Raw genomic sequence first — 25,318 nt, forward strand, 5'->3', positions numbered from 1 at the left:
CATGCTGCGGCACGTGAGGGTTGGTGATGCGGCTCTGTAGTTATGTAGTCACGTCCCGTCAAGCAAGTCCCGCCCCGCCACGGCAGTACTCCTTACACACCACCGAAGCGAAATGCCGATTAACGATTGACGACCGTACATCGCGATCGTAGTTACATACATACATACACACCGACGCGAAGCGAGCCCATGGCTTGATCTCGCTACCGCCTAAAGTACATGAGTAGCGACGACAGAAATGGCACCTGCACCACGATATATGTAGGTGGACGTAGGGAAATTTGAAGCAAGGGGGGGAGGGAGGGGCGGGGGGGGCAATTCATCTCGCTGTTGCCTGTCGGTACCAAGTATGATAGAGTAGCCAGATTCCGGCTTGCAATACGGGGGGAGGGGGTCGATCCGTCGCATCAAGGGAGCGGTGAAGCACCCCGGAACGCGCCCAGGAGCGCCTGGAGGAGTGTCCGGCGGACTGCCCGGAGGAACCGGTGCTTCGGTGCGTGTACATCCATACACCCATACATATAGACATAAGTGCGGACATATAGATTCATACATGCATACCCAAAGACTGAAGTCTGGAAGCGCTCGCCTATCCGTACCCCTACCTACAAATAAGAGTATCTACTCTACTTGGTCGGTACCAGTCGGTACATACCTATAGGCGCCCTCATCACGACACCCGGCGGTAGTGAAATTGCGAGCATACATAACCACCTATGCATCATGTCCGGCGCTCCGAGTGTCCGGAATTGGCACTTCTGCTACCTTTGCTGCTGCCGCCCCCGACGAGTCTAAGGGCCCGTTTGGATGGCCTCAGTTTTCAGTTCCAGTTTTAGAGCGAAATTCAGTTCCCCGACGAGACACCGAATTCTGTCCAGTTTCAGTTTCCGGAAAACTGTGAGGTGAACAGAGTGTTTGGCAGTTCTCAGATTACTCAGCCATAAGTATGAATAATAGGCTTCACCAGAACTCTAATAGTGGACACATTGTGGCCCCGCTTTTTTCTCTTCCCCGTAAAGGGAGTCCATGGTTGAAGTTAAAATGCGATACTGAGTGGCGGCAAAGAAATGACCTCTCGAAGTCAGTACCAGTTTCGTCGCTGGAGCCCCACAGTTTCGGTTTTTTTTAAAAAGTTTTTGTGCCATCCAAACGGGGTCTCAGTTCCATTTGCTCAGTTTCTCGAAAAACTGACAGTTTTCGCTAAAACTGAGGCCATCCAAACGGGCCCTAATATGTACCGGCAATAGAGTATCGTATTTACCTATGTATTGTACATACGGGAGAGAGAGAGATCACCGGGGGAGAGAAAGAGATCTTCAGTTTATTTCGCGTGCAGCCTATCTACTATTAGTAGACTGTGGCGAACCGTCGCACTCCTTTCCTGCCCACTTGTGGCCGGCCGGGGGTTGAGACCCCGCTACCGGCCAGTACGATGTGGCGCCGCTGCCTACCAAACAAATGCAGGTACGGGATTGAAGAAGCACCAGGCCAAGTGTGTTTCCGCTGACTCTTGAGTGATAAGCCGTGATCGATACTGCCGATGTCTCACCTGAGACCTCAATCTTAACTCCTTCGTCGCCTGAAGATCCAAGAAAACAGAAAAAAGCCATCACCTCTTCTTTCCTCTTCTTTCCAAGATTTTTACACAGGAGGCACCCCCTATCACACATACAATCACAGAACCGGAACTCGGCACTCAAAAGATGAAAGATCGATACCGGTATGATACCATCTTGATTATCACCCGTAGCCCCATAGCTCCATAGCCCCAAAGCCCCATATCCACAGTAGGTAGCCACAGTACTTCTTGTTATACTAGCACCGTACCTGCTACAGCATCCACAGCATCCACTATGTCTTGCAAGTTGCAACCCACGGACCCAAGCCCAAGTCCAATCCCAATCCTAAGTCCAACAACACAGCCCCTCCGCCCCCCTCCCCCCTCCCATCCCCTCCCCCCTCCACCACCCCACTTCATATTTCATAAGCGAAAGGAAAAATCAAATCAAACTCCGAGGACCCATTTGCCCCAATCCCAAACCCCAAAGCCCCAGTCCAGTTCCAGTGCCTTTGAAAGGAGAAACAAAACAAACAAAAGGAGAAACGAAAAACGAAAAACGAAACAAAAAGATGAAGAAAAAAAAAGAAGACGCTGCAAAAACCCCCCCAACTGAAACCCTTTCTCCCCTTTCCCACCTTCCCACTTCCCACTTCCCCTTTTTTTTTCTTCTCCCTTAGAACACAGCACCAAAAAGTTGAATATCATACATTTGAATCGAATCGTAAAGAAGAAGAGAAGTAGAAGAGAAGTAGAAGTAGAAGAGAAGTGCAGTAGAAGCCATGGTGGGATTATATAAAGTGGGAGGGGAGGGAGAAAAAACAAAACACTTGGAAACAAAATCAACACCCGCTCAACAACCCAAAAGTTAAAGTTTAAAAGGAAAAGGAAAAGGAAAAGGAAAGCAAAAAGCGACGGCCATAACCTAGCCCCCCATCGAGAACGAATAGAGAAAGGGGGAAAAGAGGGAAAAGAAGCAGAATAGAGAAGAAAAAAACGCCCCGTGATAATGACGAGAGAACAAAAAACATCCCACGCAACCCAAACCTGCAAGTGTGTACAGCCAAATCCCCAAAAAGTGAAACAAAGAGAAAGAGCAATGAATGGAAGACGCTACGTTAGGAAAAACAAAAAGTAGAATATCCAAGTGGTGGTAGTGGTCTGTCGGACCGGCCTTCTTCCGTTGAGGGATGAAATCTAGGAGTGACAAGACCGAGCAAGAAAAAATGAACAAATGAGCTTTTTCAAGAAGAGAAGAGCGGTGGATATAGAGAGAAGAACGAGTAAGTAGAGGTGGTCTCGAGATTAAAGAAAGTAAAATGCCCTCTTCGGTGGGGTATCATCGGTGCACGACGCTGCCGCCAGACAGCTTTGTACCACATAATGGCTCGCTACGTGCTTTGGGCCGCCTCCCGCTTCGCCATGATCTCGGCCGTGGTCCGGGAGGTGTCACCATGGTGTGTCTTCTCGATATCTTGGGTTCCGGCCTGAAGCTTGCTTTCGGTGATTTTATGTCGGTGCCCGCGCGGTTCAGCGTGGCAGTTGCCCCAGCCCTCGATATCATGTAGCGGTCTTCGAGTGCCGCATAAATGCTGAGCTCCTCTCCTTCCTGGACTGAATTCGGTGGCGTGGTGGGTTTCACGATCGAAAAGTATCCCTCTTCTCTGGACCAAGGCTCGGGATATCCCGCCGCATCGAGCTCGGCCGGCGTAGCCTCGGTGATGGTCTCATCGGTTGACCTCCACTTGCCGTCGAGCAAGGGCATTATGCCGCGCCTCCTGGTAGGCGATGACCCTCCGGAAGTGTTTTCCTTCTTGGTGCTGGAATTGAACGAAAACCTGCTACTCAAGCTCGAACTCCGTTTGGTAGGGCTAGACGGTGCGGTGACGAAAGAGCTCGACTTTGACCTGGTAAAAGACAAAGTTGAGGAGCGCTTGACAGTCGGCTCGTCGTAATCGCAATCCTCCTCCCATGTAGTATCCGATGTATCGGAATCGATGGACAGTGTCGGCCTCTTCGAGCTTGAAAGCAAGCTGAGCATCGACAGCCGCCGCATGAGCAGGGCACCGCTGGGTTCCTTCCGTGGCTTTGTCCGTGTTGCGTTGAAAGGGATAAGATCTTTGGTCCACACCTCAGCAAGTCTAGCCTCCGCCCGATTCCTTTCGGTGCGCTTCAGGTTGACGGTCGGAACAAGCCCATTGAAGTTGAGAGTGCTGTAGGTTCGCCTGACGTTGGTGGAGCCATGTGGATCATCGGCGAAGAGAAAGTTATTAATCACCACGTATTGGCCGTCAGACTCCAGAGACGAAGAAACCCCGCCGCGCAAAAGAGATTGATGACGAGCCAAAGTGCCAGGTCGTCCGAAAACGTCACCGACCGGCTTAATATCGGACGAGATGCACGAACAGAAATCCATATTGGTCGAGCTGTATTCCTGGTAGTCCTTGCTCTCCGCCATGATGCGGTCCTGGATCTGGTTGCGCCATACGAATTCCTCGTCATCGGAGCATGCTGACAGCAAGACTTCGTAGATTCGGTGGTCCGCCTCAAAGACCACTTTCCACGTATGAGGTGCGCCAGGGCTGTACAAACCTGGTTTACGTGGTTAGCGCTGATTAGCCTCTCGTGAATTATAGAAAAGCACTCACCCTTGCCATGACTAGGCTCCTCGATGCGCGCGATAGCCAAAGTTACCGCAAATTTGACCTTGTAATGATCGTGCTTCGATACCGAGGCCAAGATGAGGTAGGACTTGAAGAGCAAACAAGCCATGTACTCGGTATGAGGCTGGCTCTCCCGGTTGTTGCTCTGCCATGTGACGTGCAGAGCTCCGCACAGGATGACATGACCCAATAAACGAACCGGGAGTGACTGTGTTGATGCCCCACCGTCAGCTTTTGCTCATACAGATGTGCCCAAAAACACGTACCTTCTGTTGGAAATCAAGCCTGTCTTGCAGCAGCCAAGTCTTCTCTATCCGCTCACGGATCCTGGGCGCATCGCTGTTGGCCACGTTGACCTGGTGAACGGCCTCATCCAACCGATGTCGCACCCTCTCCAATAACCGATTCGTGTCCGGGCAGTCAATCGCCGGTGTGTTCTTCTCGATGTCGCGGAAGAGCAACGGATATTTGCATAATCTCTGGATTGGCTACGATACGGTCCAGTCAGTCAACAGGCGCTTTACCGCGGGGGGTGATTCGCGCACCTTGAACAGCAGATCGTAGAGCTCCATCGCCCGCTTCCCGTAGTCGCCGCGATTGTCCCACGAATTCGATGCTCCAATAAGCGCCTCGGTTCCCTTTCCGTGCAATGTATCCGAAGGTTTCACTGTGCGTTTCGGCGCCCTTATCACTTCCTGGTACTTCGCCGAGTATTCCTCATAAACGAAAAACGCCATGATCTGCGTCGGGGTTAATTGAGCTGTACCGACAATCAATCGCTGATATGGCAGTGAGCCTTACGGTTGTATCAAAAATCCTAGCCACCTCGGCCGCCGCTGCTGGATCCGACAGAATCGGGTAGTTCGCCAGGTCCGCAACGTTTTGGTGGACACTATGGTCCTGGATCGTCTGCGTCGTACACGGCAAGGCGCGTGAGATATCCGCAAGCAGCCTCCCGTGGAGCTCGAGCATCTCCGTAACGTTACGTGCCATTGCCTGCCGAACGTCCGAGGAAATCCAAACACAATCCCTGAGTATCGGGAGATATTTCTGCCACAATATCAGCTCCGAGCGAAATCGATAACCTCGGTTTCCAAACTCACATCTTTCAGCGACTTCAGATCACGAATGTAGTACTCTTCCGTAGAGATCAATTCCTCCAATGCGTGCTTCCTATCGAGCATCCGATTTATCGTATCCGCATCCAATCCGGTCACGCTGGTCCTCCGACAGCTCGCCGTCTGGCCAGAGATGGGGAAAGACGCCAGTGTGGCAGATGCAGTCCTGACTCCAGACACGAACGCCGAAGATCTCTCTCCCGTTCCGCAGGATTCCAGCGAATGTCGCACGCTGCTGGGACGAGTGAAGACCATATCCGGAAACGGCTGCGGCGGAGATTTGCGGAACATCGTCTTCATCCATCTGTGGAAAATATATGGATTCTTCTGCTCCCCATTGGCCTCTTTCACAACTATCGCGGGGGCCTGCATGTATTCAGCCGTCACGAACGACGCGTTCGAATCCAGAGCAGTGGAATCGAAGGATTCAACGCTGTTGCATCGAGTTTTCTCCTTCCCTTCCTCTTCATCCTGCCCCACCTCCTCCACTACCACCACCTCCTCTTCCTCCTCCTCCTCCTCGAAATCCGGTAGCGCAGCATCGTCGTCGTCGTTTGATTGGCTGGTCGACTCGACTATCTGTGGAGCTGTAGCTCTCGCAGGTTCGGGGAGGACGGCATCCTGGTTCGGTGTGTGAACGATCCTGGCCGAGCTGTTCTTGCCGCCGCCGCCGCTTCGTTGCGGGATCGATGACAGGTCCTGCGCCGAATCTCGCAGGGAGAGTGCGCCGCCGAAGAACGAGCTGGCATCGCTCGGGATCGACGATCGCGACCTATCGAGATATGGGATTCCGTAAAAAGTTTTTTCTTTCGCGAAAAGGGAGTAGTTGTCGGTACATGACGAGACTTTGTGTGTTAACAGAGCCATGGGCGTTATATAGCCGCCGGGATCAGTTGACACGTCGAATCTAAAGTGTACCTGTACAAAGTGGTCCACGATCTCTGGGGGTGCTGACTTCGTGACAGAGCTAGGTGACGAGGGTGTATTGCTGCGTGTTGGAATCAACGGATTGATATAAAAGTTGACTGACGCGTGCGTGCGTGTGTTTGGTGTGCGGATCTTTTTTTCCCTCTTTATCCACGCTCTCTCTCGATTTCTTTATTTCTTGCTTTCTTTCTTTCTTCCTCTTCTTTTCTTCCTGATCCTGTCGTTATTCTTCTCTCCACCCAAGCTTCTCTCCTTGTGTGTCCCTCACACACACTCTCTCGTCCTCTTTCGATGTCGGTATCAATAAACCCAATCCCCCACAACAGCCACGCGGAAGCCGAAGACCGAGAGGCAAATGGAAAAGCAACCTAATTGCTGTCCTGCGAGCTAAAAACGAACGAACGAACGAAGAGTGACCGGAATGTGTTCCCAAAATGATGATGCGATCGAATTGACCACTATGCGAGGGTCCGACGAACCATATCGCTGGACAGGAGGAGGTGGAGGGTGTAGTGGGGGTGTAACGTGGAGGAAGACGAGGCAGCGCCGGGATGCTGCTGTTGCTTCGCTGGTAGTGATGGTGGTAAGTGGTGGTAGTGATGGTAGTGATGGTGATGAGGGAGGAGGAAAGTGCTGGCTGATTATTTTTTTCGAAACGAACGACGAATTGCGCAGGTATTCAAGAGAGAAGGGAGGAATGTGTGTGTGAGTGTGAGTGTGCGAGAGAGGGCTGGCACCGGAGGAGGAAAATGGATATGGAGGAACGGCCAGCGAGCTTATGGGTACCCAGGTACAACAACCAAGTATGTATGCGAACAGGAACCGCGGTAGGGGGTGGGCGGTGGGCGGTGGTGGGCGAGAAAACGCAGAGGAAAAGCAAATAGGCTCGCAGTAGTATGGCAGCTACCACGACGATTTGCTACTGACGGAGAGGGAATGTCGAAGTAGCGGGTACACGAGTCCAAGATCTGAGATCAGGAAGAAGGAGCGGAAAAAAGCAGCGAAGAGCGATGGCTGCTGCAGCAGAAGGAGAGAGTTCGAGTAAGTACGAATTGCTAATTCTTGGGGAAATACGGCCGCAGATCGAGATAACAACAAAAACACAACAACCAGCAGGAGCAGCACCACCATCAACAGCCCACCACCACCACCGCTTGCTAGTCGTCGGGGCATTCTTAGCACCATCTACTCTGAGTGCTCTAGTCCAGGTAGACTAGTAGTTAGCGACGGCTGGCTGGGGGGGGGGGGGGGTGGAGATTCTCTGGCGCTGGGCGGACAGCCAGCCAACAGCTGGAGGAGCTGTGAGCTGCTGGGTGCTGGGTGCTTGCTTGCTGTTTGTGGGTTGTCTGTGTCTCAGAGGTGGGGGGGGAGTGGCTCGGTGGGTGAAGAGTCGCCAGAGACGTTGGGTTTACTTCTTCGAGAGCGAAACACAGCGACTACTCGGACGGGGCGAGGCCCGGAACGTGCAAGACCAGGCACTCCACCCAATTGAGGTCGGCGCGAGTGGCGTCGATCATTTCCCGCCCGTTCGAGAGCATTGCACGTTGCCATGAAAAAGAAAAAGAAACAGCCCCCCCATCAGGAGAGGATGGAGCGAGATGCAGGCTTGCTTGGTTCCATCCACCCATGACGACTGGACTGACGCACTGATGCGCTGCGTGCGCTGCGTGCACTGCAAGGACAAGGAGCCGGCAGTGAGATAGACAGACAGACGGACAGACGGACAGACAGACAGACAGACGGACAGACAGACAGACAGACAGGCTGACTGACAGAGACAGAGAGAGAGACTGACATATACAAACAGACAGACAGACAGACAGACGGAGACACACGGAAGCTGACGGAGACACACGGAGGCTGACGGAGACACACGGAGACACACGGAGACTGACAGAGACTGACAGACACACGGAGACACCCAGAGACACCCAGAGACACCCAGAGACACCCAGGCTCGAACCCTTAACCTGCTGAAACCGAACCGACTGCGCTGATGAATGCCGGTCGATGCTGCTCGCTGCTCACCACATATCCACTGCCCGCTGCCCGCTGCTGCACGAGAAGAGCAAGAGGTCGGGACCGTGCTTCATGTCGCCGACCAGTCGCCAACGCCCGACGCAAGTCCCCAGGAAAGGAGCATTGCCCCGAGAGAAGAGGGCAGTCTATCGCCGCAAAAAGTATTCTCGTCTGCTTCGAGGAGAGCGGATAGAGAGGCAGCTGGAGGAGATCCGTCAGACGTTTCCAACCACTTCCCTATGCGTGTCGGATCGCGTACGTAGTGGGCGGCTGCCCGGCGCCCACGCTCGTCGAGTGGGCGGCCATGGATTCCACGCAGCACGCAGATTGGGTGCAGTGTGCTCTGTGCTCTGTGCACTGTGCACTGTGCACTGTGAACAGCGGTACATGATGGATAAGTACTATACTTTCCATCGCCGCAGTGCGTGCACAGCAGTACATGGTGGATAAGTACTATACACTCCATCGCCACCGTGTGCTTGACATGCTTGGACGTATGGGTCGAGTATCTATACTGCAATTGACTAGTAACCAAGTATCATGTATCTCCATATTTACTCCACCTTCTCAAAGTGATGTTGCGGATCCACCTCCCATCTCCCACCTCTCACATCTCACCTCCCACATCTTTTGATTTTATTTCGTTTTTCGCTCTTTCGGTAGTTTCGAATAATAGGCAGAGTATTTCCCTCTCCCCCCCCGCCCTTCCCCCAGTCGATGCCAGCGCTGCTCTCCCTTTCCCTCTCGTTCTGTTTCTCGGTTCGTGGGTCCGTCGCCAAGGATAAGAGACACGATCCGGCCGCAGCGCAACTGATGGTTAGCACCGAGGAAGGCCCGAAAAGAGGCGTGCGGACGGAAGTGTTCGACCATGCTAGTTTAGAGTACTGAGTAGTGTGCTCTCTGCTCTGGAGTCTGGAGGCGTGCAGGTGCGATTGGAGAATCTGAAGTGAAGAAAAAAAGACACCCATCTTTTTTTTTCCGGCGTGCAGAGTTCATCCATCGTGACATCGAAAGCGCCATCGTTCGAATTCATCCTCCTCGAAATGAAGAAGAAGAAAAAAAGGAAGAGAAAAAAACTGTGGTGGTGGTGGTGGTGGTGGTGGCAGAGTCGACTAATTTCTGCATGCGTGGCTATGACGGAATGAAAGAGCCCACACGCCCGAGATGGAGAAACGGGAGGAGGAGCAAGCAACAGGCAACTTGCCTGCTTTCTCGCTTGCTTGCCGGCACTCTAATCTCATGGAATTTAGTTTGACTATCTTGGAGTGACGACGAGGCACGACCGGGGCGCGTGTTTATCCGACCAGGATTCTCCAAAGGACTTGGCCCCCATCTTATCTAATCGCATCTGCCCAGCTCAGCTCTACTATCTCCGAGCGCGGGGCACCCCCGTCGTGAACGAGAGGAGAGACCCTGGATTTCCGAGGGGTCTTAGGCGTCGCGGCGCGATGGCTGCCCACCCCCCCCATATTGTCCGGATCGATTGGCACTTGAGACCGGCTTTACGCAGGACCATATATACTCAAGCATCGACCTCCAAACGCGTGTTCCTAGACAATTTGAATGCTCAAAACCTGGAGATTGCGATTGCTTGGAGAACAGACAGATACGTACCTAGGCCGACCACTGGCTAGCGGGCTGCACACATCCCCCCGGGTCATCCGGGATCATCGATATCCCCCATCCCACGAACCTCAATCCTGCCACGATCGCCCCACCAACCCCGCCATCCCTCCACACACCCCTCATCACCACAACCCCCTCAATTCAAACTCGACCAACCCTTCATCCCAACCCCCAATCCATCGAACGAGAACCAGCCAGTCATGGAGGACATCCACTCTCCGTCCGTCGCGGGCAGCTCTTCCATCGCCGCCGCCGCCGTAGCCCCGTCGACGCGTAATGAGGAAGATCCCACGAAAGCTCTCTTCGAGCTGATGGCGGAGAAGGACCGCGTGGAAGAGGAGCTCAAAGCTCTCGGTGCAGTTCTCGATTCGGTCGGTAGAATCCTTCGTCCTCTTTTGTCTGCACGATGAAGTCGTTCGCACGCACTCGCACTCCCTTTACTGACGAATCGTCCCTCCAGCACAAAGTCAACATGAAAACATCTCTAACCACCTTCGACGGCTATCCCCGCGACGACATCGATATCCCCCAGAGTAATAAAAAAAAATACCTCCCGCCCTTCATCGGAAACACCCACCCCTCCACCTCCCCCCCTCGTTCGCTCGCCCGCCCGCCCTGCCCCGCCTGCCTGAGACCACCACGGCTGATGTGATGAAATGTCTCACCCGCATATAGTCCGGCACACCCGAACGCGCATCATCTGTCTCCGAAACGACTACAAGGACCTGATGAAGCGGATCGAACTCGGGCTTCACGCGCACCACGCGCGCCTCGCCGCCGCTGCTGCTTCGGAGGAAACCGCGGTCGCTGCTGCCACGTCCACGCTCCCGACTACTACCTCCACTACCACCACCGTCCGTACCACTGCCGCCTCTACTGCCGAAATCCACACTCCGTTTGCAAAGATCAACAGTGTGGCCGAGGGCAGTCCTGCCGCCGAGGCGGGAATGCAGGCGGGCGACTACATCAAGAAGTTCGGCTGGGTCCACGCGCTGAACCACGAGAAACTCAAGAAGCTGACGGAATGTGTTGCGGCGAACGATGGGGTATGTAACACCCCTCCCTCCCTACCCCCCTTTTTTCATCACTCTAGAAAAGAAACCTCTTTTTCTTCGAAACGACATACACAAAAAGGGGGATATGTTAACAGTTTGGCGATGCGTGTGCTCTTTCGTGCCGTCTGGAACAGCATCCGATAGCAGTTCTTCTCTCGCGCAAGGAAGCCGGATCGCTTGTCGAGCGGACTGTATCCATTGTTCCCAGGGCCTGGGCGGGGAACGGAAAACTGGGCTGTCACATACTTCCCCTCTAAAGGTAAAGGGGGATGAGGTGAGACTGCTTGCTGGTTGAGGCGCGACTGTTGGTTGAGGTGCAAGATGTGCTGCAGTCTGTCGTGTCGTGTCATGACGTGCTACTACTTTGGGTTTGGGTTTGGTCGTAATGCTTTCTTGACTTGACCTGACCATTCATTGCTGCTCTCTCCTGCTCTCTCCTACTCTCTCCTGCTCTCTCCACAGCGGAATGTAACCTCGGATCATACTCGGATACGAATGAGAAATGAATCAATGCTGTTTCACTTTGCTGTATGCTTGCTTGCTTGCTTTGCTGGAGGAACGATAGCGGCAGTAAGAAAAATGAGAAGAAACCATTTCGTGCTGGCATTGTAAGCACATCGAAAGAAAGAAAGAAAGAAAGAAAGAAGAAAAGAAGAAAGAAGAAGCGCAATAAGTCAACCCCGAGAACACCCGTGAACAAACCCATACTAAAAGACATGACTATTTATCCTCCGATAGATATCAACATCGTCATCCACGAGGAGGAATATCTACTCTCCGGAACCCACCATACACACACAACCGTCCCATCGCATCGCACCAGCGCCATTACACACCAAGCAAGTTACCAACAGTCTTTCTAAGAGCCATCGACCTTCATGACGACACGACAATTCTCCGCCTCCTTCTTGAGGAAGGTAAAGACCGAGTTCGCAATACGGTCGCGAGCATTCTTTTTCCCATAGACGCCTTTAATTGGGCCGATGCGCACACCGCGCTTCGGCGGGGCCCGCCGCAGCACCGCCGTGATGTCGTAGAGCGCCGGCGTGTGCTCGTCGCACGCAAGAATGTACTCCGGCAGGGACAGCCCGAGCTGCGGACACACCAGCGCCACCGTCTCGTGGATCGTGGCTGCCAACGGGATCGTGATCGTTGACCCGGGCTCCAGCGGCGGCGCCTTGCCTACGAAATTTGCGCCCGCTACGATTGCGGCGGCAGGCGTCGTCGTGCTCCGCTCGTTGGGTGGAGTCTTCTTCGCATCACCACCACCACCCCCAGAACCCCCCGCGCTACCCTTCTTAACCGCGGCAGCAGGCGCGATCTGGTTCTCGTCGATGAAGGTCATGGCGGCCTTGGCGGCGTGGATGCGCGCCTTCTTCTTGCTGGAGTGGAATTTCGTCTTGCTGCCAAACACCTTTTCGCTGCCTACCGTCTGGATCCCGCTCACTTGGCACGAGAACACGAGCGGTGTGGACGCTGCTGACTGGTAGTATGTGTATAGCGGCGCGTTCGAGTTGGGGCCGATTTGACAGTAGCCTGGTGGTTTTTGAGGTGTTAGTGGGGGGACGGGGGAGCGGGGGATGGGGGGGGGGGCGTACTTGCTAACATGCCGACCCAGTTAACGGACTCCCCCGGCTCAGTTTTGGGATTGCTTGACGACTCTGGGGGATTCGCCAACTGCAGGCGCTCCAATTCCTCGGGCATAGATTTGAGCCATTCTATCGCGACGCCGCAGGCGGCCTCCTTCGCCAGCCTCTTATTCGGGAAGCAGCCTCCAGGCGGACGCAGGGTCTTCAGCTTGACGCCGGCAGACTTGCACTCGACCGTGATCGCCGACGCGAACGCCGGCACGCCGGACTCTGGCGTCGCGTCCTCCTCCGCGAACGAGACGGTGAGGAGGTACGGCCGGTACTCGCGCGACTGCAAAAGCTCGTACAGGTCCTTGACGTGCTGCGTCGTGATCGAGGTCGAGTGCTGGATCGGCTCGAGGGAGGGCGCCGGCGCGGGCGTGTTCCCCCGGTTCGGCGTCAAAGGCGGCGTCGTGAATGTTGCTAGCTCAGCACAGAACTCGTCGATCGTGAGGAAGTTCAGGTCGAGGTTCGTCTTGTCGAAGTCGAATTCGACCACCGGGATCTCGGATGGCGGCGACTCCATTGTCGTGCGCGACATCTTAGGGGTTGGCGGTGGTGCGAATGAGGTTACTCGAGCGGCGGGCGGGAGTGGAATAGGATATATAGATAGAGGGGTTGCTCTAGTTAGTACCTAACTGCGCGCTAGCTAGTGGGGTTGCGGGGTCCTCCCGCTGTTAGTTATAGTCTGTGCCAAGACAGGCAGCTATCAACTCTCACTCACAAGAAACAAAGAGAAGGGCACAGAACATGAGTACGGCGTGGAGAATGTGTGTTGTGGCGCTCACATTCCCGAACTGGACGTAGGGCTCATCGCCGGTCGGGGACAGCATGCACCTCTTAGTACTCGAGGCCGGCTGCCTACAGGTAGTTGCAATTGCAGCTCTCTCTGCTCCCGAAGTCGTACGTCCGATACGGCGGCTGGAGCGAACGGGAATGTAGGATACTTGCATAGATGAACCACCTCACCCTTCCAGATACTCCTCATGGTCAACAGTTTCCGCTTTGTGAGGGGTCCCCTCCCAAGAACGTCACTGCTATCACTCACCCTCTACATCCAAGGCCAACAGAATTGACGCTGCGTTCTCTGTGAGTTACACTTCCTTCCACGGGGAATGTCCGTACTGATCCTCTATTTATATCCCAGCCTTTCTGCTCCGGCACCTGATATCACTCACCCTCCACCCTCCGCCCGCAGACTCAGTCCCTCAAACTTCACAGCTTCGGAATGAACAATCTAGGTAACCGGCGGCGATGAATCGTTCCGACCGATGCCTAGATACATGTCTACGTCTCGTTTCGTTCCCTTCCCCTCTCCGTCCGCGACCCTGTGGGAATGTGAGTGATTGCATTAGAAAAAGACTCAGGGAAATAGGTAGTAGAGTTTGAAGAATGATGGTACCCCCCCGGTCAGAGACTGGCCGGATCACATTACGTATCGTGCGTAGAAAACCACGATCTCCTATCGGGTACCTTATCCACCGTTTCAGCCGAGGCTGGGCTGGGCTGTGCTAGATTTCCGGGGGGAAAACGAGTGATAGTTAGTACATGCTCAACAGTGCGATAATTCTCGCCATTTACTCTGGAGTCTGGCCTCATCCACTACCTATTCTCGTCGGCAAATCTGCATGGAACTTGGAAGCGGGGGGAGAGCTCGAATGCGATGTTTAGAAGCTAGAAGCTAGAATGTATAGGAATTCACCACGGCTCCAGTCTCCCGAGGAAGAAGGGAATGTATCGTATCATACACCCGCCCGGCCACTAATCAACCTCCCAGCCTCCGGGGCCGTGATCCAACCAATATCGAACACCAGATTCATATGCTTCCACCACCACGAGCACGCTGCTTCAATCGGCGCTACATAACCACACAACCACACATCCGCTGAACCGCCGAATCCCCACGTGGCCGCCAAGAGCCGCACCTTATCCCGATTCCCGATCATATCCCGATTCCCGATCATATCCCGATTCCCGATCATATCCCGACCATACCGAGCGACCATACCGAGTGCCATCCTATGAGTAACCAGGTATTCTGCGCAGTGCGCACGTCGTTGAATTTTTTTTGTGGCTTCCCCCTTCTTGGTGTGGTGGATCTGTTGAGCTTGAGACTCCCACTCAACGACATGATACATTCTAGGTAAGGTAGATATACATTGCCGGGGATTGTATTTGTATTTGTGGCTTTACCCTTGAGGCTTGCAGCGATCGTGGGGCTGTGGATACTGGATGGTCATCGATGCAAGGAGTTACTATACTAAGTACCTGGTAGTAGGTAGGGCGTTGATGAATATGTACGGACCTACGGGTGCGTCGACGGTCGACTTGGAGGCTGGAGGCTGGCTGGAGACTGGCATGTAGACAGTGGGTTACATATGCTCCCCTACCTGGCCGCAAGTCCCGTGGCGGCGGCGGCGGCGGGCATGAGTCATGAGTGCGTGAAGCAATCCCAAAGACTAAAGCCGTTATTATACCTAGTCTCTTCAGGCCTGAGGATAGTTAACCAAGAAACGAACCTGACTCGCCGTCGGAACCCGTACATACCTTAAGAGCCTGTTCGGGTGCCAGCTGCATTTTGAATCTATCACACAAAATTGAGATACAGTTTGAAACCCTTAGTTTCCGGGCGATGGGTGACCGTTCGGCACACCACCCCAAGTTAACAATTTGAGAAACTGCATATTTTCAACTGAGCCACAATACACATAAAAAAGTGTGCCGTGCTATTGGGTATCTGGGTTGCCGAACGGGTCATTAGGGGAATTGAGATTTTGCAGCTGCAGCTTTGGTAACCTTCGACTCGTCAAAACCGCGAATTTTTAAAATGCAGCTGGCAACCGAACTAACTCTGATTAGAATTTGGCGGCCTGGTTGTTCGGAATAGGGTTAAGATTGAGGATTTGGATCTGGAGGTCACCCAATTGTTGGGCTATGAACTATGAGTATGAACTATGAATTACCTATGAACTAGAAGAGAATCATAGAGTGTATGGTTAATGATATGATCGTAGGGAATGATTCAGCGGGTTCAATTGGGGTTTGAGGAAGTAGTCGTCGAACATGGGCTGAATTGTATCGAAGGCTCGAGGGCCTTTTACTATACGTGATTTGGTGAGGTGGATGATGGAACTCAAGTTGCTGGCTCTCGCCGTGGGGGGTCTGTTCGGAAGAACAAGAAGAAGAACAAGAAGAAGATTATGGTTTTCCGCATTCGATCAGTGACCATGATAGGGTTGACAACGCAGTCGACAAGAACCGAGTGCTCGCCGGTGTACCACTGCCACTACTACCACACCACTCCTCCGTGAATCGTGAAGCAAACTCCATGGAATCATGAATGGATGGATCATACCCGACCGGAGGCCGGAGGCTGGAGGTTGGAGGCTGGAGGTTGGAGGCTGGAGGCTGGAGGCTGGAGTTACCGTAGCATCCAGCATCCAGCCAAACACGCCGGCGGGCTAGGTAACCGTAGGTCGTATGTTAAAGGAGCGGCTTCAGCCTTCGAGAATCGAGAGAAAGAAAGGGAGCATTGACTATTTTGACTATTTTGATTCTTCAAGCGCGCTGAAAAAGCCTAAGCCCAGGTGCGCCGAGGCGTACCGGCTTTCCACCCTGAGCTCAGCAACTCAGCAGCTCAGCTCAGCTCAACTCAACATCCATCCGAAACTTGTTCATGCGTCGGACGTATAGGTACCTTATAGGTGGGTATCTTAGGCTCAAGCTCAGGCTCAGGCTCAGGCTCAAGGCTACATACGTTGACTCTACTTTGCGTCGTGCTGGCTTCGTGCTGGCTCCTCGTCCGGCACGGAGGGTTTTGTTCGGATAAGTAGGACTCTGAGATAACTACTCTACAGAGGGCTCTCGGCTCATAAGTTGTGGCCATTGGTCAAAGGCCACATCGCCGCCGGCATGACAGAGTGCGAGGAATACGGTGCGGAGATGCTACACTTCGTGCTTGTGCTTGTGCTTGTGCTTGTGCTTGTGCTCAATCGCGAGCTCGAGCTTGAGGTGAGGAGGATGGGTGAAGGGTAGGAAGGAAGGAAGAAAGGAAGGAGCTTGGCTATGTGGCTTTCGACGACGTCGACGGATGGGAACTTGGGAAGAAAGCAGTTTTTCAAGATCACGGGGGAACTGCAGATGCGTGTGCCTATATAATAAAGCACCAACAGTAGATGGGGGGATGCAGTCGTTGCAGTTGTTGCGATTGTCGTTGTAGAGCCATCGGCAACCGTTGAGTAAAGCAGAGTAGACTACCGTAGAATAGAGTGCAGTGCGCGATGTCCAGGAAATATCTATATCCAATATAAACCCAGAGCCGCGTCTCGCACATACCTCATACCTCATACCTCATACATCATACATCATGTATAAATACCCGAAGAGCTCGAAGATCATCACCTCGCACATCACCTCTAGGCTCTCGCCCATCGTTTCGCACAATTCGCACTCTCTCCATTGTCGGATTGTCCAATGCTGGATGCCTGCCTATAGAGTAGTACATATACCCGAGGTTTGATGTATCATACCTATGGAAGATACCCGAGCCCACTCACATCCACCCACATTCATCCGTACATACCGGTACATGCCTACTACCGTACGTGCTCTACATACCGTAGCAAACGCAATCGGACCCGAAAAGGAACTCCGACGAATAGTGTCGTGAACCTCCCCCATTACATACACCTACCGGTACAGTATGTAGAACAGTGGAGTAGAGCACCCACTGAGACATTCTGACGCGGACGCTGATCGGGAAGCTACTCTACTCCAACTAGCTGGATGTCGCGCGTGGAACCTCCCCTCCCCGCCGCCAGCCAGCCAGCTGCTGGTTCATCAGATCAGATCAACAAACGTGTCTTTCGCAGTGTAGGTGTAGGTATACGGGAAGTGGGTATACATATAGGTGGGAAGTAAGTTAGGTATAGGAGGCATGTAAGGTATGTCAGTACTTGCTTAGCCAGCCGTGGACCGTCTGGAATGTGTAGAATGGAGTTCCATGCAGATGGGACTTTTCTTTTTTCCCTTTCCTTTCCTTTTCCCTTTCCTTTCCTTTTCCCTTTCCTTTCCTTTTCCCTTTTTTCTTCTTTCCTTTTCCTACTTTTTTTCTTTCCTTTCCTTTTTCCTTTTTTCTTCTTTCCTTTTCCTACTTTTTTCTTTCCTTTCCTGTGAGGGGGAAGGGAGAGGAAGGGAAGGGAAGAACAGAAGGGGGGAAGAAGAGAAGGGAAGGGATTGGAAGGAAGGGTGGAAGGGAAGTGGGCTTCTGGAAACCACCAACGATACCTATCATGACGCCCGCCCTCCCTCCCCCGCCGCGACGTGCTCCCGTGACTGTCTTTCAACTGTGGTATCGAATGTACTCTAGACCGGGAGGGGGATGGTGTATGTATGAACTTATGTATGTCGAGGCAGGTAGATGTTAGACGCCGGTAGATACTTGAGTGTTGCTCGCGCTCACGCTTGCGACATAGGAAATTCCCGACATCCGAGAGCGTTAGAGCAGCTACATGTACCGTATGTAGTAGCACAACACAGGCAGCGACGACGACGATGTCATCCACAGGAAAGCATGGAGGAGCATGGAGGAGGAGCATGAGGCATGCCGTCAGCGACTCAGCGGCCTGCGGCCACGGCCCATCCGTGAGTCCTTTTTTTTTGATAGTCTACATACATCATACAGCTGACTAGGCCGGATGGGAGTGTTGTTGGGTAGTAGGTTGCGCCAGGGTACGTGCAGCAGCAGCAACTCGCGGTTTTGCCGGAGAGAGCTGAGGATACGGTGGTGGTGGATGTGGTGGATGTGGTGGATGTGGTGGATGTGGTCCTACACACATGCATATCATACATATCATACATATCATACATACATGCACTTTACGGGTACCTGTCTGACTGTATGTATGCAGCTGCCTATGCCGCCTGCTTGCGGAGCAGAGTGGAGCACTCAATTGGTCGTGCGAAGGCCGCCGCCGTCTTCCGCGCGGGCGGGCGGGAGGGCGGCCATTCGCAAGACACCCGTTGGGACAAAGGATGATTGGTGGCCACATGAGGATTCTTACACGAGAAGAGGCGGTACTCTCGTGGTACCTGACGAAGAAGAACAAGTCTTATTTTTTCTTTTTCTTTCTCTCTTCAAAAGCACTCTACTGCAGCCCGGATCGGAGTCTCGGACCAATCATCTGGCCGGGGACGAGAAGCCCTTTTTGCATTTGAGGGCTGGGCTGTGCAGGTCAGTCAGCAAGCACCAGCGCAAGCACAAGCATAAAACGGATTACAGACAGCGGACGGCAGGGCAACCTCGTTCCGTCCAGCCATGAATCATGATGGCTTGGAGGCAGAGGCGAAGAGGGAGAAGACGAAGGGCAGCCAGACCTCTCAGCCGGAAGAGGGAATGCCCCAGGCCACCACCCCCTCACAACCACCACCACCATCGATGATTGGGTGTGCGTTTCGCACCCGTTGCATCCAGAACAGACTTCAACAGTCACAGAAGACAAGACAAAGAGCGAGACGGCAGCTTCCGCTTGGCCAGCTGGTGTTCCGGGGCCAGTGGAGCGAGCTTTTCAATCTTTAAATCATTCTGCCGGCAATTTTATTATTATTTTAGGCTTCTTCTTCTTCTTCTCCTTCCTTTTATTATTCTTATTCTTCTTCTTCTGCCCCGATGGCTCAGAATTCAGTGGCTCACCCAGCCAGTTGACCACAATTCCGGTGTTATTCCGACACCACTAGTAACCACAGAAACGCCGAGGATCCATATGTAGGAAGAAGGAAGCCACCAGGCCACCTTCTGTTCTTCTCCTTGCTTCGCGGATTACACATGTGCTCGGCTTTTCCGCCTGTTGCGTTCAGTGTTGCGCACGAGCTGTGCTAAGGCATGTACTTCTTAGTTTTTTTTCCTCGGACCAAACGGGGCGCGGCGCGGGTGAACGCCCGGCCATGCGGGAGAATGGCTTTGTATGTGTGTACCAGTATGGTACATAGGCTACACACATACCGACATACATACAAGAGTCCACGCCTGTATGTGTGTAGGCGTGTATGTAGTTCGCCCGGCAGCAAAACATGGGCGGAGGATTTTTTGCGTCTTCCTGGTTCCGAAGCGGGGCGGGCTGGCTGGCTCGTGCCTGCGAAGATCAGACCGTTGACGTTTAGGCCATTGTCCGTCCGCTCAGTCGTTCCCTCGTTCTGTCACTTCTGCCCTGTACTATCGACGACGGATCGATTGCGTAGAGTACTTAGGTATCCGCAAGGGTGGATTGGATTAGATAGCCGCCACGCTAGATCGGAGTGGAAGGGACTGGGACTGGGGGCCTGGGGGGAGGACAGAAGCCGAGAAGTGTGGATTGTTCTGGCTCTTGGGGAGAGGTGAAGGCTGAAGCAGGGTGGGAGGGATTTTAATTCAAAAGTCCTTTTATTCAAAAGTCCTTTTATTCAAAAGTCCTTTTATTCAAAAGTCTTTCTATTTTTTATTTTTATTTTTTTTTAGTTTGTTTGTTTGCCTACCTTCCTGCTTGCCTGTCTGCTACCTGCCTTGCCTGTTTGTTTGTGTGCGCGCGTGCTATTTGGGGACCAATTGAGAACGAACTGTCGGCCAGTACCGTGCCCGGCTGTAGGTGCTACCTACACAGCTCTCGTAGATACCCTCAGAGTTGGCATTCTTCGTTGCCGTGAAGCCAGAGCATGAACGAAGGGATGGACCCAGCTGGCATGCTTGCACGCTCCGTTCAGGCACGAAGACGATGGCGAACAAAATGTAGAAGAAGAAGAGGAAGCGGTAGCACACACAGAACAGATGCAACTCTGTACTCTACTTAACTTTTGACGGTGGTTCATCGAAACTCTCGGCCTCTCTTCCTCTTCTTCTTCTTCCTCTTCTTCCTCTTCTCTCCTTCTTCCTCTTCCTCTTCTCCATCTCTTCATCTCGCTTCCTCCTTCCGCTTCCTTCTGCTTTTCTGCTTCCTTTCTGCTTCCCTTCTGCTTCCCTTCTGCTTCTTCTTCGTCGTCAAGAATCCCGTCCTTCCCTCGCCGCCTCGCTCCCCCCCCTTGTGCGGATACTGTGTTCTGTTTTACCGGTTGCGGCGTTGCTTTCTCGGTGCTTGTGCTCTCGTCTTCGTCGTTCCTCGTCGGTTTCCTTGCGCAATTTCCATTCGGCAATCACCATCACCCGTTGCTGCTGCTGCTTAGTACTACTTACTGCTCTTGCATTGCTCTCGCGGGCCTTCTTTCGGTTTCGGTGTCGATTCGGGTTTCACGCTTGCACAGTTGCCTCGTCTCACGTCGTCATCGCCCAAGTCAATTCTTCCCAACAACCCCCAGCCCAAGCCACCTTTTCTCCCACAACTCCACAACTCTTCCATCAACCCAACTCTTCCAAGCCAAAAAAAACTTCCCAATCTTCGGGAATTCTTCCTCCATCTCAACAGGTACGCTACTCTATTTCGCTATCTCACTTACTCACCTCACATCACCTCACCTCAAACTTTCGCACTAAGAAGCACCCAACTGTAATCCTCCTTCCACACACTAGCCTTCTGCCCACTACCCAAATAACCATCTCACTACCAGCTCTATCCACCGCCACATCCACTACCCTTTCCCTGTCGCTTCTGCTTCCTCATCCCTCCCCCCCTCCACACACTCACTCTCTCTCTCTTTCTCACTCCTCGTCCTCCTCTCCAATCCGGTCTGCTTCTATTCGCCTGCTTTTTCTGTACTCTTTCAATCTCCCCCACCTCCCCCGAACGACGACGACAACATTTGCTGTTCGGTTGATCTCCCCTCCCCCCCACCCTCCCCACCATTCACTGCGTGCTTTTCCCATACTATACCCCTCTGACGTCGCCGCTCCCCTCCCCCCCGTCTGTGTTCTCTCTTGCTCTTCGGCTCGTCCATTGAATCTCCCCCACACCCCCCCCACTCTTTGCTGACTCGTTCGCTCGTTTCGCCGCTACAGTTCTTCGTCTCTCATTGTGTCCGACGGTTTGACTATCTGTTGACACGGCTCCTTACATCACTTTGATACCGGTTTCCGAACCCCTTCAAGCAAATCGGTTTTCGAGTTTCTACCCGCCCGTTTCGATCTGGACATAGCGCTTTCGTCGCACGGAAAAAAGTTTCGCTTTTCGCATCTTTCTCTTTGCCGGCGCATTGGTTGTTTTTCAGGTATGCTCACTATCCATTGCTCATTCTACGTTCTCCATTCCCTGTCTCGCGTTGTGTCATTCATTCAATTTCCCGGTGCATCTGATTTTTAACATTTTGGTTGAACTTTTAGCATCGGCCTAGCGTCATCTTTTTCGGTCTGATCTAGTCTCACTTTCTTCCTTCTCGAAAAATTTTCTGTTAGAGGGAAACATCCGCACACAACCCCACCAACCCAACCACCAAAATCCTCCAATCGACGGCGTCACGGTCACCAAACACGAACATCAATACCGACAAGCCTAAAATCCCAATCATGTCTTTCCAGCAGTACAATGAATTCCAGCAGCAGGGAGGATCTGCTTCCCCGACCGGTGGCAACGCACCTGCAGGTCAGGTTGTCCCTCAGCCAGGACAGCCCAGCGCCTCCCCGGCACCCTACAACGGTGCCCCTCCTTCCGGCAACGGCAGCGCGGGCGACGGCAGCAAGACCACCCTCTGGTATGTTACTCCTTTCGTTGGCTTTTGCGGTGATGGGTATCCATACTCGTCCGGGTGCTGATGTCATTGTGTGTTTTAGGATGGGTGAACTCGAGCCGTGGATCGATGAGAACTTCGTTCGCAATGTCTGGTTCCAGCTCGGCGAGAATGTCAATGTCAAGATGATTCGTGACAAGTTCTCTGGGTACGCTGTCGTCAGCTCCTTTTCATCTGGGAGTCCGGAGTCACATGCTAATTGATCGGATCTAGCAACGCTGGCTACTGCTTCGTCGAGTTCCAGACCCCTGCGGCTGCTGCCAAGGCTCTGAACCTTAACGGCACTCAGATCCCAAACAGTTCCCGTCCCTTCAAGTTGAACTGGGCCTCCGGAGGAGGACTCACTGACAGGCGGTCAGTAACTCCGCCCGACTCACTTTCTTACTATGTGACAATGGAAACCAACTAATGCTATAGGGAATCCAGTGATGACCGTGGTCCCGAGTTCTCCATCTTCGTTGGTGACCTTGGCCCCGAGGTTAACGAATACGTCCTCGTGTCGCTCTTCCAGTCGAGGTTCCCTTCGTGCAAGTCCGCCAAGATCATGACCGACCCCGTTAGTGGAATGTCTCGTGGGTACGGTTTCGTTCGCTTCTCGGACGAGCAGGACCAGCACCGCGCCTTGACCGAGATGCAGGGTGTCTACTGTGGCAATCGTCCCATGCGCATCTCCACCGCCACACCTAAGAGTCGTACCGGTGCGTCCGCCGCTATGCCGGGAGGTGCTGCCGGACCGATGGGCATGTACACCATGGGTGCTCCCCCGATGGGCTACTACGGTGCTCCCCAGCCCATGAACCAGTTCACCGACCCCAACAACACCACCGTCTTCGTCGGAGGATTGTCCGGTTACGTCACCGAGGACGAGCTCCGTTCATTCTTCCAGGGCTTTGGAGAAATCACCTACGTCAAGATTCCTCCCGGAAAGGGCTGTGGTTTCGTTCAGTTCGTGCAGAGGCACGCCGCCGAGATGGCGATCAACCAGATGCAGGGCTATCCTATCGGTAACTCTAGGGTTAGGTTGTCGTGGGGACGCAGTCAAAACAACTCGGGTCCGGCTGGCACTCCCTACCGCCCGGCTCCCCCTCCTCCCGTGTTCCCGTCGATGGCCATGCCGCCGCAGCACCATTACCAGAGCTTTGCGCCTCTAAAGTAGTTTGCCTTTCTTTTTCTTCCTGTTTTTGATTTTTTTCTTTCTCTTTTTCTGTGATTTTTTTCTTTCAAATTCTATGTACCTATTTTACGATGGCTTCACGTTGGTTGTGCCGCAATGGGTTTTTTCCTCCTACATATATCACCCGCCTCCATCTATTTCCTTGGATGATAAACGATTCAAATGCGGTCCAGAGCTTTTGCTGATCCATAGTCGCTTGCTTTCGTGTAGTCCTCATGCTTCTCACATGCACCCGCCGCCTCAGCCTGGCCAGATGCCTCCTCCTGGACCTCCCGGTGCTCTTCAGGGCCCGAATGATCCGACTGAGCCAATGGACATGCAGAGGATGAACAACATGTACATGCAAGCCAGAGATGGCCAGATGGATCGCCTCGAGGCCGACGGCCGTGCGTACCACTCGGTTTACGCGGCCTAGACCACCAGTCCCTTCCCGTTTCGTTTCCCTTTGATTTTTCTCTTCTTTCCCTTTCCCCTTTTCCTCCAAGACAGAAATGACATACAACGAGCCCGAGGATCATACATTCATAATCTTTAGGAAAACATGGCGTCTCCCTTATTGTCCAAGCTACTTCGAAAGGTGTTTGAGGGTTGATTGATTCGAGTCGGCGTTAAGCAACAAAAAGAACTTCCTTTTGCGATTTTTTTCCGCGTTGGTTTTGTGCCTCTGGGATTTGTTTTCGTCGGGGTTTGATTTGCTCAATGGGTTTCTGCTGTTTGTTTCTCGATTTCTTTTTCGTTTTTTGTTTTCCCTTCTGTTCTTTCCTTTGAAGTCCTCAGATCCTTCGTTCGGTCATTTGTTGCACCTTCATGTCTTTCGTCTCTCAAGTGGTCTGTCTGTCTTGTCTTGTCTCCTGTTTTTCATGGGGTTTCTGGGGCTTGCTTTGCTTTTTGCACTTGGGGGGGCTGTTACTGCTTCTTCGGATAGGCTTCTTGTGGTGTCGTTTTTCCTTTCTCGTTACTGAAACTTTGCTGTGTCTTTCTTTTTCATCGATCTCGGGCGAAATGTGTTGTTTCATCTTCATCTCTTCGTATCTCGTAGCGTATCTCTTTTCCTCTCTCTCCCAACATCGGTGTATCTGGTGTATCTTCTCGTACGGTATCTTCACATTTTTTGCAGGTGTTGTGTTGTCTTGTCCCCCTCTTTTCGGTGCGCTCTCTCTTGTCTGCGGGAGGTTTATCTTCCTTCCTGGGATCGGTGAGCAACTGTACTATGGGGCTCTATGGGAAGATGTAAAGTATTCTAGCAATTTCACGGGTTATATCATACTTCCTACCTTGGTGTACCGGTATCCGTAAATGTAGAGGGCAGTAGAGGGCTGCCAGCGGTGAAGATGTTTCCAGCTATCTATCTACAACCTATGCATACAGTCCACCACGGCGGCGACGACGACGACGATGACGGAGTCCGACTTGTCCAGCCCTTTACGTCCACTTTACGTCCACTGATCCCCCTCAAGCTGGAGCCTGGAGGTGATGGTCCACCGAAGCTGCAGTTCATCATCATCATCATCCAGGAACCTTTATGCCCCACCAAACTGTAGTTCATCATCCAGGAGCCGCTACATCCCCCCATCCCATCCGCGCTCGAGTGGGGATCACAAACGACCGAACCTACCGAACCCACCGAAACGGACCGACTGACCGATGGATGGATGGAAGGAATAGTCGGTGGATAGGATGTATGGATGTATGGGTGTATGGATAGATAGATGGATTAAATGGTCAGTGGAATGGATGGATAGAATATTCGGTGGAATGGGCGGTGGAAGGATAGATGGAATGGACGGTGGAATGTCAAGATTGTGACTGGTGCCTGGTGACTGGTTATTCACCCTCCTCCCTCTTCCCTCCGTCGTTGAGGTTCGC

The 25,318-nt window shown here is 52.9% G+C and overlaps 6 protein-coding genes across 6 annotated transcripts; 2 read left to right on the forward strand and 4 right to left on the reverse strand.

Annotated features, from left to right (window-relative positions):
• Positions 1–2,567: 2,567 nt before the first annotated feature.
• BZA05DRAFT_59170 (uncharacterized protein) lies at positions 2,568–6,446 on the reverse strand. The gene is made up of 6 exons (XM_051488462.1): positions 5,325–6,446; positions 5,023–5,271; positions 4,767–4,961; positions 4,488–4,709; positions 4,207–4,429; positions 2,568–4,150 (listed from the first exon to the last, which is right to left on the reverse strand). The coding sequence occupies exons 1-6, from the start codon at positions 6,204–6,206 to the stop codon at positions 2,898–2,900; spliced, it is 3,024 nt and encodes a 1,007-aa protein (XP_051338845.1). The 5' UTR covers positions 6,207–6,446; the 3' UTR covers positions 2,568–2,897.
• Positions 6,447–7,072: 626 nt separating this feature from the next.
• BZA05DRAFT_59168 (uncharacterized protein) lies at positions 7,073–7,502 on the reverse strand. The gene has a single exon (XM_051488461.1). The coding sequence runs from the start codon at positions 7,449–7,451 to the stop codon at positions 7,170–7,172; it is 282 nt and encodes a 93-aa protein (XP_051338846.1). The 5' UTR covers positions 7,452–7,502; the 3' UTR covers positions 7,073–7,169.
• A 2,324-nt stretch (positions 7,503–9,826) lies between these two features.
• BZA05DRAFT_399772 (26S proteasome non-ATPase regulatory subunit 9) lies at positions 9,827–11,468 on the forward strand. The gene is made up of 4 exons (XM_051483837.1): positions 9,827–10,282; positions 10,372–10,444; positions 10,587–10,957; positions 11,101–11,468. The coding sequence occupies exons 1-4, from the start codon at positions 10,112–10,114 to the stop codon at positions 11,221–11,223; spliced, it is 738 nt and encodes a 245-aa protein (XP_051338847.1). The 5' UTR covers positions 9,827–10,111; the 3' UTR covers positions 11,224–11,468.
• BZA05DRAFT_59207 (uncharacterized protein) lies at positions 11,468–13,228 on the reverse strand. The gene is made up of 2 exons (XM_051488463.1): positions 12,565–13,228; positions 11,468–12,502 (listed from the first exon to the last, which is right to left on the reverse strand). Exons 1-2 carry the CDS (start codon positions 13,133–13,135, stop codon positions 11,826–11,828), a joined length of 1,248 nt encoding a protein of 415 aa, XP_051338848.1. The 5' UTR covers positions 13,136–13,228; the 3' UTR covers positions 11,468–11,825.
• Positions 13,229–20,043: 6,815 nt separating this feature from the next.
• BZA05DRAFT_419155 (uncharacterized protein) lies at positions 20,044–20,805 on the reverse strand (the record flags this gene model as incomplete). The annotated part of the gene is made up of 5 exons (XM_051485563.1): positions 20,044–20,059; positions 20,104–20,126; positions 20,225–20,407; positions 20,440–20,731; positions 20,795–20,805. 5 exons carry the CDS (start codon positions 20,803–20,805, stop codon positions 20,044–20,046), a joined length of 525 nt encoding a protein of 174 aa, XP_051338849.1.
• A 1,162-nt stretch (positions 20,806–21,967) lies between these two features.
• On the forward strand, positions 21,968–23,474 carry BZA05DRAFT_59294 (mRNA binding post-transcriptional regulator). The gene is made up of 4 exons (XM_051488464.1): positions 21,968–22,242; positions 22,322–22,426; positions 22,492–22,632; positions 22,705–23,474. The coding sequence occupies exons 1-4, from the start codon at positions 22,058–22,060 to the stop codon at positions 23,432–23,434; spliced, it is 1,161 nt and encodes a 386-aa protein (XP_051338850.1). The 5' UTR covers positions 21,968–22,057; the 3' UTR covers positions 23,435–23,474.
• Positions 23,475–25,318: the final 1,844 nt, after the last annotated feature.

Source organism: Tricharina praecox (genome assembly GCF_024521635.1).
Source record: "Tricharina praecox strain CBS 144465 chromosome Unknown BZA05scaffold_14, whole genome shotgun sequence".
Taxonomy (NCBI): domain Eukaryota; kingdom Fungi; phylum Ascomycota; class Pezizomycetes; order Pezizales; family Pyronemataceae; genus Tricharina; species Tricharina praecox.

Excerpts from the sequence above, each read along its gene's own strand:
- BZA05DRAFT_59170 (XM_051488462.1), bottom strand. The coding sequence starts at position 6,206 with ATGGCTCTGTTAACACACAAAGTCTCGTCATGTACCGACAACTACTCC. Across the intron at positions 4,962-5,022 it reads CTAGGATTTTTGATACAACC|ATCATGGCGTTTTTCGTTTA; the intron begins GTAAGGCTCACT and ends ACCCCGACGCAG. Across the intron at positions 4,430-4,487 it reads GGCTTGATTTCCAACAGAAG|TCACTCCCGGTTCGTTTATT; the intron begins GTACGTGTTTTT and ends GCATCAACACAG.
- BZA05DRAFT_59168 (XM_051488461.1), bottom strand. The coding sequence starts at position 7,451 with ATGGTGCTAAGAATGCCCCGACGACTAGCAAGCGGTGGTGGTGGTGGG.
- BZA05DRAFT_399772 (XM_051483837.1), top strand. The coding sequence starts at position 10,112 with ATGGAGGACATCCACTCTCCGTCCGTCGCGGGCAGCTCTTCCATCGCC. Across the intron at positions 10,283-10,371 it reads TCGGTGCAGTTCTCGATTCG|CACAAAGTCAACATGAAAAC; the intron begins GTCGGTAGAATC and ends TCGTCCCTCCAG. Across the intron at positions 10,445-10,586 it reads CGACATCGATATCCCCCAGA|TCCGGCACACCCGAACGCGC; the intron begins GTAATAAAAAAA and ends ACCCGCATATAG.
- BZA05DRAFT_59207 (XM_051488463.1), bottom strand. The coding sequence starts at position 13,135 with ATGTCGCGCACGACAATGGAGTCGCCGCCATCCGAGATCCCGGTGGTC. Across the intron at positions 12,503-12,564 it reads CTGGGTCGGCATGTTAGCAA|GCTACTGTCAAATCGGCCCC; the intron begins GTACGCCCCCCC and ends AAAAACCACCAG.
- BZA05DRAFT_59294 (XM_051488464.1), top strand. The coding sequence starts at position 22,058 with ATGTCTTTCCAGCAGTACAATGAATTCCAGCAGCAGGGAGGATCTGCT. Across the intron at positions 22,243-22,321 it reads GGCAGCAAGACCACCCTCTG|GATGGGTGAACTCGAGCCGT; the intron begins GTATGTTACTCC and ends TGTGTGTTTTAG. Across the intron at positions 22,427-22,491 it reads ATTCGTGACAAGTTCTCTGG|CAACGCTGGCTACTGCTTCG; the intron begins GTACGCTGTCGT and ends GATCGGATCTAG.